General features: G+C 42.9%; 1 protein-coding gene across 14 annotated transcripts in view; it reads right to left on the bottom strand.

The window, feature by feature from the left end:
• The window catches only part of Eif4g3 (eukaryotic translation initiation factor 4 gamma 3), a 231,757-nt gene that overhangs the window by 128,729 nt on the left and 89,090 nt on the right, over positions 1–13,938 (bottom strand). For 5 of the 14 annotated variants that reach the window (XM_036177057.1, XM_036177058.1, XM_036177050.1 and 2 more), the window contains 3 exons: positions 5,243–5,338; positions 3,756–3,869; positions 614–646 (listed from right to left, as the gene is read on the bottom strand). In XM_036177057.1, coding sequence (XP_036032950.1) covers positions 614–646; positions 3,756–3,869; positions 5,243–5,272 — 177 coding nt within the window. In that variant the 5' untranslated portion in view covers positions 5,273–5,338. Of the gene's footprint in view, positions 1–613; positions 647–3,755; positions 3,870–5,242; positions 5,339–13,938 lie in introns of those variants that run through there. The other 9 variants (XM_036177059.1, XM_036177055.1, XM_036177056.1 and 6 more) reach the window with 6 other exon arrangements.

Genomic DNA, 13,938 nt, shown 5'->3' with positions numbered 1-13,938 from the left:
GGAAACGTCTTAGAGCACTCCATGAAGTATTGGAGACAACTGGAGTCTTTGTTTCTCCTGTAAGGTCACCTTTACTACACGCCTGCAAAAGTACATAGAACTGCTTTCTGATTTTTGTAAACTTTAATTTCTGTAACCTTCTCATCTTATAGAATTAGTAGTCTAAATCATTCAGATTAAGTAAGATTGAAGAGTTGAATGGACTTTGTTGTTAATCAATTGATTATGAGGTATAAGTTAGTAATTCACAAGTTGCTTTAGAAACACTAATGCTGCTCTATATATCAGTAGCAGTTACAGCAGAAGGTTAATAGAAACCCTTAGAATGTTGCCTGCTCCATTAGGTTAAATTTATTAATAAGTGTCTAAATTTAAAGTAAACTTTTCAAGGAAAGGAAAGAATGTTTTTAACTTTGCTATAAACATAGGCAAACGGGCTTGTTAAAAATAAACATGGTGAAGCTAATGAAACACATCAGAATCTGACCAGACGGAGGCGGCTGCTCTTGGAAGAGTCATCGGGGGTCACACGAAGTGGCAGCATTCTAAGGGTCAGCAGCTACTAAGCCCCACATGTTAGTCAGGGTGATAGCGAGGGGCAAGGGTACAGTACCTGATGATGGGCAGGTCGAGGCCCCGCTGCAAACTGAGAGGAAAAGGGAGAACAGACACAAAAGGAAAGGCACAAAGAGTCAGAAACACAACAGAACCAAAGTCACACAATATACAACAAAAGAAAAGATCAAAACCCACAAAAGAAAAATAAAAACACAAAACAGTAAAGGCTTTGCTACGGGACAGTGACAGACAGGCACCAAGATCCAGCAGGGCCACACCACCACCCAGATCTCCTGTCAGTCAGAAGCTGGGGAAAAGCCATTAAGCTACTAGCACCTAGGTGCTCCCTCACAGGACTAGCATGAATAAATAAAACCTCCCCCCACCCCCAAAAAAGGAGCAAAGGGAAGTCGGTGGTTGTATTCAAACAAACATAAAAATCAAATATGTGCCATGAAACTGTACACAGTCAGAGGACACCAGGAATGCTTTCAGATTACCAAAGCACAGTGAATGGATGTCCAGGAAGAGACTACAAATGTCTTTAAATGTAATGAATGTCTGATACACAGGCTTGATGTGTGTGTGTGCTGAAATGCAATTAACTAGTAAAGCTGAATAGTAGGCATTTTCAAGACAAACAACCAGTAAAGAGCAGTGCTCTCTAGGAGGGTTAGTCAAAATGGTATTATTAGAAGCTATGGAAAATGGACAAGAAGTACAAGATTTCAACTCTCTTTGCAGCTTGGAGCAAACGCTGGAAGCCCTCCTGTGAGGTCTGCTTGCCGAGATACCAGACACTGGCTATGCGAGAAGGGGAACCAAAGCCCTCTGGTATCTCCAGCAGCTGACACGCACTTCCATTCTCTCTTAGAACACTTTCTCAGTCCAGATTTTTAAAAAAACAACAATCAAACCTCTGGATTTAAATCATTTTTCAGAGCAAAATTTGGCTAATAATAATTTTAACTAAAAGGGACAGAGAGAATCCATCATACAAGCCACATCTTGATGCTAAAACCTCTCTAGCTCCACGGCAGCCGTCTTCTCTATCAGCAAAGAGGAAAGCAGTTCTGAGTGCAAACCACACAACCTTTGATGTACAGCACTTAAGGACTAAATAGCTGTGCCTTCACAACCCCAGGGAACCAGGCGGCAGACTGAGTGAAGTCACTCCCACTCCATTCATCTACGACAGGAGCATACACCTTTGTAACTCTCTCAACTGCGCTATCCTGTACTCAAAAAGTCCAACAATGCCACAGAGCATACAGCCCCAGTATGGGAGCCCACTAAACATATTTCTGCCAAGAATCCTACCTCAGAAGCTACAATGTCACCAAGTGGTTAGAAAAGTGTCTTGATGGTCTATGCTTGTTCAAGGTGTGTAAGAAAAGCTGCCAATTTTGGCAAATCGGCTTTTCAGAATAATAGATGGTAGCGGCTAGGGATCTTTTAGAAATTTCTCCTCTTCAAAGAAATTGAAGTTTTAAATGATCAGTTTTTCATTTATGAGAACAGAACAAACAGATCATTCCTCCAATGTGTGCATCAAGTTTCAAGATTAGGTAATACCATCCATATGCTACAAAAGTAGAGGGTAGAAGGAGAGATCTCTGCATAACACATTTGAAGAAAACAGGAGAGAAGAGTCACTTCAAAGAACGAGCTAAGCACAGGAATGACGACGTCTCACTATTCTGCAGAAAGGCCCCAATTCTAAGAGTCTAACAAAAATAAATAATAACTTTAGTCAAGAGAAAACCATCTTACAAAAGTGCGTGCGTGCATGCGTGTGCGTGTGTGTGTGTGTGTGTGTATGTGCGTGCGTGCGTGTGAAGGAAGGTCCTGGAGCCCCCTGGACTACTCTGGACTGGTCCCCCGCTGGCTGGGGGGTTTCCCTGTGGAGTGTCACCAGTCTGACCCTAGGGATGGCTGTAAGCAACAGAACAAACTGTAGTCACTGCTGGCCCATGTTACAAATAGAAACTTGACTCTTAGAAGGCCTCACTTTGAGATGGTGAGGATTACAGCTATAAGGGAAAGCAGCCTCTGTGAACTGGAATCCAGTGCTGCTCATCACACACACCCCTGCTGTGCACAGCTGGGAACTAGTATGGCCAACAGAACAAGGACTGGCTACTCCAAAAGTCAAATTGTCCCCACTCCACACAGACTTCTAATAACTTCACTATTTTTCTCAGGCCATTTAAAAATAAACCACAGTTTGAAGAGCTCCATCAAGAAAGTAGGGCAGTGGGCAGCATTTAACGTGGAACAAGATTCTCTGTATTATGAGCGTAACTAAGAGAGTATGTATCGACTAGAAGTACAGACAGGAAGAGAACCTGAAGGAGGGAGTGGGTACTTGGAGCCAGCAGGATGAAAAAGCACATGTCCAGGAAGGGTGAAAAGGCTATCCGATACAGCACTGCCAATGGCCTATGAAAGCAGAACTAGAAGGGAATAAGCCATCACTGCTGACAAGATGCAGTGACCCCTCAGTGCAGCCCAGGCCTCTCCTGCCAGTCCAAGCAGCTGGATATGAAAGAGATGAGACCATGGCAACTGGGATGCAAACAGAAAGTGCAGTCCGGCCAAGTCTCCCCCAAGTGCTACCCTCCCGGCACCAACACAAACCAAGTAAAAGACAGCAGACCCAAAACAACAAGCAAGAGTAGTGTGGGCTCGTCTAGTCTTGCACTTGCTTTGGGGCATGTAATGGAATGTGGCATGTGTGGGTTTTGGTAATGTAGGTGGTAACGGTCACTACCAGAGGAAATGGCAGAAAAATTGCAAAAGGATGGCATCTGAGAAGTTTATGACCACAGGAAAAAGTGGCTGATAACTGCAGACATTGCCCCTTGATAATCAATTATAAAATGTAAAGGGTAGACAAGAAGCCTTGAAATTTATCTTTTAGATTCAAATCAGAAAGGGACATTCCACTTCACAATTAAAATAAGGGGAAAAATGTAAAACCCAAATTATTCCTGTCTAATTCCCAATAGAGGACCCACCCAATTTGTCATGGTTTTCCCACTGCGCCTGGCAGAAGCTAGCATGCCAGGCTGGACTTCCAGAGAAGAAGTGATCAATGTGTTTCTGTTCACCAGCCAATATATGGATGTGGTCAGAACTAATGCGTGCCAGAGGCACTGCTGCCTGCAAGAAGTACAGTTTGTTATATTGCTTACAATGCAGTATTTTATCCAGCCTCTTCCAGCCAAGGACCTGTAAACGGGAGTCTGTTCCAAAACCTTCCTCCTCTTCCAGTTGTCTGTGCAATGTATTGGCACTGTTCTGCTGGGCTGTCAAGAAAACTGGTTTAGAGATGCAGCTCTTCAGTCAGGTTTTGCGCCAAGCTCTATCCATGTAATTTCACTCTCATTTTCTTCCCCAATCATTAAAATGGGGGAGGGGAGAGGGCCACAGAGTTCTCTACAGTAAGAGCTTACCATAATGTTCCATGCTTAACACTCAGAACCGGGGCCTAATGAAATGGATCTGTTGAGATCTCAGGCCCAGCCAAGAGCCAAGTATCCACATCCCCAAACCATTCTCAGAACAAAAACTTGCACCAGACGTTAGGTCCACCATTTCAGTGAAAAAGGAGACAAGCAAGCAGGCAACAAGGACTCAAGTCCCACAACTCTAGAAACGGTTCCTCTGCCCTCTGGGGAGGACCAGAATCTAAGAACAGGTGTTGGAAAAGGCACCAAGGGAGAGGAAGGCAGGAAGAGGTGAAAAGACAGGCTGCTGTGTGCAGTCTAGACTCTCCTAGTTCTTTAAGCAGGTCTCTGGAACATTTCAACAATTCAAACTTCATGCATGAAATCAAATGAGCAGGAGCTAATGCAATGACCTTCCTATGCTACAAGCAAAAAAAGCAGGGTTGGGGTGCAAAAAGAAGATCCCTGTATTCCAAGAATACACAGAGCTGAAGGACAAAGAGGGATGTGGGGTACAATGAGATGTTACAGACACCTTCTGCCCAAAGCTACTCATGCAGGGAAGGAAAGGAAACGAAGCTAACAGTTGGACAGCTGAAGCCACTGTGCACTGTCAAACAGGAGGATGACCTGGAGTCCATCTTAGTAAGTGCTGCAATCCACATGAGGGGTGAACAAGGAGGATGACTGCATTTACACCTGTATGACAATTAATTACCACTGAAGAAATGAATACACCTGGGTGGGTATCATGCACGTGATCATACTGCCAAATGGTTAGAACGATCTGGTGGCACAGGTTCAGAAGCCCTACTTCCCACAGCACTCAAGTCTGAGGCGAGTTTGCTTCTAACATCATTCTGCTTCGCTTTCCTAAATTCTGAACACTACAAATCAAACATGAAGAACTTAAAGGAGAAAAACCTGAATGTACTGGATTGTGTAGAAGGAAGCTCATGGCACACACAGCTCTACCCTTTCCTCTCTAAGAAATGTAAACATCCAGGGCATCTAGCTGTCCCAAATGCAGGTGCTGCCTGTTACAACAGCACTGGCAGTGTAGTGGCACTGGTGGTGGTGGCGGTGGCTGTGGCGGTGGTGGCGGCGGCGGTGGTGGTGGTGGTGGTGGTGGTGGTGGTGGTGGTGGTGAGAAGTCTGCCCAGAACACAGGGAGTATTCACTAAAAGATCAGAGCAGCTACACAGAGGAGAGAGCAGCTGCTGCACACTTACCGGAGACCGGGTCTGAGGCTGTGAATTCATTGTCTGAGGGGCTTGAGCGTAGACCAATGTGGTTGGACCTGCATTCTGTCCAGAGGGATAAGGGGTCTGTCAGAGAATGGCAAAAACATTAAAAAAAATATATATGACACGGCAACTCAAATCCAACACATGTTTTTAAAGTTCATCAAAGTGGTTTGGATTGTGGCCTGTAGTTATTTTTTTAAAGTTTTAACTTTATCATAATGGTCAGCAACTTAGATCAATGGAGATGTCAGCAACCCAAATCTAGGTACAAATTTTTCAAACCTTCTACTACTTGTGTGTTCATGTTGTAGAGGCGGCAGCTATGAATGTGGAGGCCAGAGGGTGATGGGCAATGCTTCAAGAGCAACCCTAATCCACAACCAGTTCACAGCAGACAGAAGGCTAACACTGCCTTGAGTTCTTTCCTTTCTCAAATTCTATTACTAGCTACAAACTGAACAACAGGGCAGTTAGCTACCTGGTCATGATTATTACACAGTCAATAATTAGAAGACACTGAACAAGCTGACTCAAGGTTACCATTTATCCTACCAAAACTATTTCATCACATACTACACTGAAAGGCTTGACCACATCAACTTTTTCAAAAGGTATGGGAATTTCTCCTTTGTTTGTTTGTTTGTTTGTTTGTTTTTTCAAGACAGGGTTTCCCTGTGTAGCTTTGGAGCCTGTCCTGGAACTAGCTCTGTAGACCATGCTGGCCTGGAACTCACAGAGATCCACCTGCCTCTACCTCCCGAGTGCTGGGATTAAAGGCACACACCACCGCCGCCGCTGCCACCACCACCACCACCCATCAGTGTGTGAATTTCTTTTCAATTTTTGTTAATAGAGATCAAAAGTATTTCTTCAAATATTTGGAAAGTTTGAAAATATAGTATCAAAGCAAACATCTTAAACCCTGGTACTTGAGGGGGGCAGGTGTAACAATTGGGAGTCTGAGACCAGCTTGAACTAAAGAGCAAAGCCTGCCTCAAAAGCCTTAAGATGCTGTGTATAAACATACAGAAATGTTCTCTGTCAACCTCAGACTCTCCAGAGCATGCTGTGCCATTGAAAAAAAAAGCCATGGACTTTTCAGGGACCATGCTGGAAATATGCTTGTCTTCAATACATTGGCCAACAAAGGCCACACAAAGCCTATGGAGAAGAACATGAATTAGCATTCAGGGACGGGGCTTCTCCACTTAGTAGCAACAGCACACCTTTACTAGAGGTACTGTAAATGCCGTTTCCTATGTCCTTTCAAAACTGCGTCACTGCTCCCACTGTTACAACATTGCACCACCAAGAATTTTATTTTCCTGTAGCTTAAACATCTGCTCTAACATACTTGAAAAAAAACCAAATCCATTTCCTTTTTATATATTTACACTGGTACAGACATACATTCACACAAACACATACAGAGCATAGTGTCTGGTGCAGGAACACACAACACAGTGTCTGATGCGGGCCCACACACACAACGCACTATGCATGCTAGAGAAACATGAACATACATAACGCACAGTGCCTGGTTCAGGAACACACACACACAACACAGTGCCTGGTGCTAGAACACACAGACAATGCACAGTGTCTGGTGCAAGAACACATACACACAATACACAGTGTCTGGTACAGGCACACAAACTGTTCTGTTACAACATAAACTACTGTGCCCTCAGCAGAACGTGCTGTCCATCAGTGGTGCTGGGTAAGGAATTCTGCCATCTCTCACTGGCATTTCTGTTGTGCTCTAAGCGGTATAATGAGCAGATGCCTCCGTATCCTTTCTTTCTTTCCTATACTCAAAGAACCATTATTAATCATGTTTCTTAATGGACTTTTTAAATTACTACTGTTTTACTAAAAATAATGCAAACACTTCAACAAAAAAACATCCTTTTTAATATTTCTTTTATTTTTCACTATGTGAATATGTGTCTGTGTGTGGTAGGTGCATGTGTGAGTCTGGTAGCTGCAGAATCTAGAAGAGGGTATTGGGTACACTGGAGCTGGGGTTATGGATAGTTGTGAGCCACCCAATACGGGTACTGGGAACTGAATCTTGGGTGCTATGCAAGAGTATACGCTTGCTCTTAACCACTAATGGATCTCTCCAGCTCCAAACGTCCTTTTCTTAGACTTGAAATTATGTTTCTTTCTTCTCAGGTGTGAGTGCTCCTCCCTTGTGTGTTCGTGTGTCACTTCCTGCATGCAGAGGTCATAGTTCTCTCCTTCTGTGTGGATCCTGAAAATGCAACTCTGGTTGTCGGCCTTTACCCACTGAGCCACCTTGCCAGTATTGGTGGAAATATTCTTTGACCTCGCTACCTAGCATCAAATGAATGGAGGGCCAGGGATAGATCAATGAAGTATCATTTCAAGTATTACTGGTGGTTTTAATAACTCTCCCTTTACAACAACTTTCAAAGCCATCACATGACTGTGGCTGGAACTCAGTGGTAGGGCAACTGCCTAGCACATACAAGGCCCTCAGATTTAATATCTAACACTACAATACAGAAAGAAAAAGTAGCCGGGCGGCGGTGGTGCACACCTTTAATCCCAGCACTCGGGAGGTGGAGGCAGGCAGATCTCTGTGAGTTTGAGGCCAGCCTGGGCTAAAGAGTGAGTTCCAGGAAAGGCGCAAAGCTACACAGAGAAGCCCTGTCTCAAAAAACCAAAAAAAAAAAAAAAAAAAAAAAAAAAAAAAAAAAAAAAAAAAAAAAAAAAAAAAAAAAAAAAGGAAAGAAAGAAAGAAAAGAAAAAGCAGTACACATCAGAACAATCCCAATGACGGCACTCCCTATGCACTCTAACCTAGTTCACTGTCCAAGTTCACAAGAACCACAGACAAAAGTTCACTTTCCTTCGCTTTGTGTTTTAAGGAACTTTGGTACATGTCTTGATAACTTACTAACAAAGTGCAAGCTGAAGAAGACCAGCCAACTGCAGAAGGCCTTAGTTACTCATAGAACTTTTAGGCCTATAACAACTATTTTAAACAGTGATCCTGACAGTGAATTATTCCACCGGAAGAATATGACAGACAAAACTGCACACAGGTTACTTCCAAGACTTTCGACAGACACACACGGACTAACACTTGGAACTAAGACGAATTTTCTACTTTTACAAGGGAAAATAACAAATTTAGCTAACAAAAACAATGATATAAAATACACACCCGGCAGAGGCAGGCAGATCTCTGTGAGTTCGAGACCAGCCTGGTCTCCAAAGCCAGCTCCAGGAAAGGTGCAAAGCTACACAGAGAAACCCTGTCTCAAAAACCAAAAACAAAAAACAAAAAAACACACCCTTCACTGCATTTCACATGCTATTTGCTCTAAGATTTTTTAAAAATAATTTATCTAACTTTATTTATGTGCATTGGTGTGAAGGTATCAGAAGCCCTGGAACTGGAGTAACAAGACAATTGTGAACTGCCACGTGGGTGCTAGGAATTGAACCCAGGTCTTCTGAAAGAGCAGCCAGTGCTCTTAACCACTGAGCCATCTCTCCAGCCACTGCTCCAAGATTTTAAACATAACTCGGAGCCAAAGAGTCATTTCTTGTTTTAAGGCAATCTGTTCACCTTAAATAAACAATGCCATTTGAACTAAACTCAATATTGGGTGATCATGAGAATGTACACTCAAAAGACTGAGCAGCCGAGCTGCCAACTTCCCAAAATTGTCATCAGGTAATCCTCACAATACTGACCTCCCTCATGCTGAAATTCCATTTCTAGGAATACAGCTTATAGATAAAACCTCATGCTTTCACCAGCCCCAAATGGGAACATTCTATATTTCTAAACAGATTTATTATTATTATTATTATTATTATTATTATTATTATTATTATTACTGTTGTTATTATTTGGAGACAAGATCTCACTATGTAGCCCTCTGGCTGTCTTTGAACTCACTATGTAGACCAGGCTGGCCTTGAACTTACAGAGATACACCTGCATCTGCCTGCCAAGTGCTGGAATTAAAGTTGTGTGCCCCCATGCCTGGGAAGAAAGTAATCTTAAAAGAATCAGGTAAATGTACATATATATCAACACCATGGCATCATGCATATATAAATGTATGTATGAGAAGGAAAATCGTAAGTTCTAGGTCACTCTGGGCTATGGCATGAGTTTAAGTTTAGTCTGAGCAACTTCCTGGCCCCTTCTATTATTTAGAAATAAGCAAAACAGCAGTAGTGGGGATGGGGAAGACACTAGGCCTGTATCTAATGGCCAAGGCCTGCCAGATGTGTAGAAGTTTAGGTTCCATCCCAACACCAGGGACAACTGTTTAAACTATCTTGACTATTGGAAGCGCACAGTACAACAAACAGTGCTTTCTACAGCTGCTAAAGCCCCTCCAAAACTTTCCCCTTTTGCAAATCAGAAACTGCCTTTACTTGATAAGCACGGACCATGCTTATTTTGTTTGTTTTATTTATTAGTAGTTCCGGCTATGTTCTCCAGGGAGATCCACCTGCCTCTGCCTCCCAAGAGCTGAGATTAAAGGCACCCAGCCCTAACCATGCTATTTACATGTAAATTAACTACTCAATTACAAGCATTAACCATTCTGTTTACATGCAGTTCAACTACTCAACTTAAATTCAATGGTGGCGCGCAGCCAGCACTCTATCAAGCACAGGTGTGGAAAGAAATGATGAGCAAGCTTTACTCTCCCCCTGTCAGCCTTTCCGTCATTACGAAGGGCTGAAGGGCCAGAACTCCTCTTCAACAGTAGCTACAAGGTGACTCCTACTGAAGATGTGCCCACCAAGACTGTACATGGCTTACAGAGACTGCAGAAACAGACACACAGAACTAAGATGGATTTTCGACTTTTACGATGGAAAACAACAAATTTAGCCAACAAAACCATACAGGTCCTGCTGCAGTTCGCATGCTGGAGAGGTTCAGCAGTAGCTAGCTGAAATTTCCAGTCTGAGAAGAAAAAGCAGCAGTGAAGATGCACGCAACCTTCAAGACACAGGTGCACGCAGTGAGCCAAGCAAGGTTCACTTTACCACCAGGACGCTGAGAAAAAGCAGCTCAAACTTAACTCCAAAAATTGCTGAACATTCACCAAATCTGAATAAAGATGAGGATATTAAAAAAATAATCAAAATTCAATGGGCTCTGAAGGGCAGTGGGAGCAGGCTCACTGCACTGTGAAATGTCACCGGTAAGATGCTGTGACTCAGGCAGTAAAGCACTTGCCTTGAAAACAAGAGAACCTGAGGAGTTTGATCCCCAGAACTCAAGGGGAAATGCTGAGTGTGGTGACCCGCACTTGTTAGGGGAACAGCAGATTTGGGGGCTGGCAGATAACAACACAAAACCATCAGTACACAACAGACCACCTATACTTACTGGTTTGCACAAAACACAGCTTGCAGATTTTTCTGTAAAGAGGATTATGAGGAATAGTACTTATGTTTTATTTCCAAGGATGGAGACTAAGAATCCAAACAGGAGACACTATTTTCCTACTTTAGAAAGCAAATATTTCCTCATTTTACATGCAAGAGGTGTCATTTGAAAACAAACCAAAATGCCCCAAATGCCAACAAGAAACATCAGACACTGAAAAGGACTCAAGGAAAAGAAATCTTCTTCACATGGCAGCTGGTGGGGCAAAGGAAGTTCGGTGAGGCAGGAGGAACAGCTGCCTCTCTTCCTGTCCCTAAATCTGAATTCATCTCTGTACAGCACAAGTCAACCTAAAGTTTTATTATTCGTTCCTTGAAACAAATAATTAGTTCAGCACAATGCCTTAGATTTTTTTAGAACCTTTTTTAAGACGTGTATTTGTTTATTACGTGTGTGCCCACATGCACACCATGGCACACGGGGAAGTCAGAGGACTTGTAGTCAGTTCTTTCTACCATAAGAGTGCAGGATCGGGGCTGGAAAGATGGCTCAGGGCTTAAGAGCACTGGCTGCTCTTCGAGAGAACCCAGGTTCAATTCCCACATGGCAGCTCACAAGTGATTCCTGTGTCTAACTAAACTAAAATAACTCATGAAACACAGTGCACAGTTCATTGTGTGCTGTCTTATACAGAATGGTGTAAGTGAGTAAACTAGCATGGTGACCCAATACCCCAACTCAGCCAAGGACTGAAGCAAACAGAACACTGCACTTCCTTTCTAATGAATCCAGGCTTCCTCTTGTCTTTAAAAATAATCTGGGACTCATGTCAACGACCCTCAAAGAGCAGGGCACCCAATTATCAAAAAGAAGTGCCAAGGAGAATAGCTAGCTCCTTGCTTCCCAGACAAATGTGTGACTATGTGTGCTTGGGTTCTCAGTGTTCTTGCCCTCAAAAGCCAGAATATAAATAGGTTGGTGCATCACAGTCATATTCACATCTAGACATACCAAAGACTCAGTCACAGCACACGGGGTGTAAACACTCCTCTGGGGGAGTGCGTTGCAAACCATAATATGAGCGTTGCTACCAGTATTCAATAGCAAAGAAATCCAACAAATCCGGAAGAGGACTTGCTATAACTTCTTAACCAGGAAAACAGAATTCTTACATAAAAATTTAACAATGACTGCATCAATGATGGCACCAAAAGGGCCTATTTGAATTGAAAACAAAATGAACTGGTACCTAATTGCTTTCTAGAGAAGAAGGATATCTTCCATTCCTATTCTGTATTTAAACATCAGAGCTCCCATCATAATGTTAAAAGTAGAGTAATAGTACAGGAGGAGACTATAATACCATTTATAAAGGGAAGCACTCAATATTGGGTCTCCATTATGACTTCCATCTTATAACACTGAACAAATATCAAAACAAAACAAAACAAACCACCCCACCCCCCAAGCTATATTTAGATCATGGCTGAGCCTGCTAAGTCAACAGTGCCTGCTATGTAATGTGACTCCACAGAACTTACCCTGAGAATAAACAGACATCACATGAGCAGGTTCAGAGAAGAGCTGCGTCACCTACCCACCCCCTACCACACCCCACCCCACCCCACTCCCAGCTCTCCATTTTGATTTCCAAAACGTGGGGAAAGCAACTGCAGTCCTGTAACCTTCAGCTGCTCTTCCCATTCCAACCAGTAAGTCCATTTCCTTAATTAGGCTGGCAGGACACTTTAACTCAAGTGCACCCTGTATTCGTCAGAGGCAGCAATCTCTAGTTCACCTGGAGGCAAATAGCAGGCACTCTCCATGACTTGTACATTTTGAACATGAACAATACATCCCTAGGGCTTCATTCTAGCACATCCTGAAGGGTAAAACTGCTTCATTTTCCTCTGAGGATGCTCATTACATCACCAGTAATCAATCTTTGACTCCCAAAGTCGGTTTCTTCAGATCAGTATAAGAGAAGCAGGTCAGCAAGTGCATGCAATTCTGGTTGGTTGTTGAGAACAGTGAGACAGATGAATAGATGGGAAAAGATATCAGTGAACAAACAATTCACAGTTCACTAAATAACTGAAATGTAGGTCATTACAGGTATGTGGATAACAAATAAAATGTACAGAAAAGAGGATTTCACCAGGAGGTTTCCAGGTAGCTTCAACAACTTGGCAACAATGACCTTCAGTCATCAGTGTAAAGAGAGCAGCATCCTGGGGAGGCAGAACAAGGCACACGGTGGAGCAGAGAACTTAGAAAAGGAGAACATGTTACCTAAGCAAGAAGTGACCGCAGGGAAAGAACTATATGAGGCAGAGTGAGGTGAAGTCGGAGAATGAGGTTTTAGGGACAGACTAAAATCATGTGTCAAGGGAAACAGGAATTATCTTATAAGATGCTCAATGAGGCAGTATTTGTTACCCTCAGATGTGTTTAACTAGGAGAACTATTACACAAAAGGGAAGCCAGGACAGAGATCGGTGTAGATATCTGATAAAAGGCTACTAAAGTAATAGTTCAAGTCTATGGTACCTGCAGTGAATGAACCTGAACAAACAAGGTAAACAGGACAAATATATACCAAGTAGGACTAGCAAGATGGCTTACCAGGTAAAGGTACTTGCTGACAAATGGGTGTGATTCCGGAACCTGCACAGTAGGAGGAGAGAACTGATTCCCACAGGTGTGTGCACATACACATAATCACACTCTTGCACTAAATGCTAAAAACTAAAAGTGAAGCAAGGTACTAAAGCAGCAGGAGCCTCTGAGCAAGCAATCAAGGCAAAGCTCTGACGCACCTGAGGGAGCACAGAACTCAAGGGCTGAATGGCCAGGACACTGATAAATCATTGGGGCTAGGACCCCAGTCCCTCGCTCTTGGTGCACTGTCCAGTCATACTGGTCTATTGGTTTATTTTTCCAGAAAAGATGATTTATGCTTGCTTGAGGCCTTCTCAGCAGACAGATTTCCTGATCTGGATTTTTAAAATGTAAGCAATAAATTCATTTGTATTATGTTAAACTCTGTCAAAAGGAAATCCCAAACACAAAAGCTAGACAATATAAAACATACAGAGAAAAGTTAACTCCAGAGGAACCTATGAATCAGGACACAAAACAACAGATTTTCTAAGAGAGAAATGATAGCTTTGGTTCAAGATCAAATAATTAAAAATTGAGGGGAAGGGGGGTCACTTAGGCAAAAGAAAAAGAATATTTAAGGTAGACATTGTGTTGACAGATGGCTCACTGGACAGTACTG

The sequence above is a fragment of the Onychomys torridus genome, chromosome 2, assembly GCF_903995425.1.
Source record: "Onychomys torridus chromosome 2, mOncTor1.1, whole genome shotgun sequence".
In the NCBI taxonomy this organism is placed as follows: Eukaryota; Metazoa; Chordata; class Mammalia; order Rodentia; family Cricetidae; genus Onychomys; species Onychomys torridus.
Note: the sequence above shows the minus strand (reverse complement) of the source record. Positions and strands in the feature narration are given on the sequence as shown.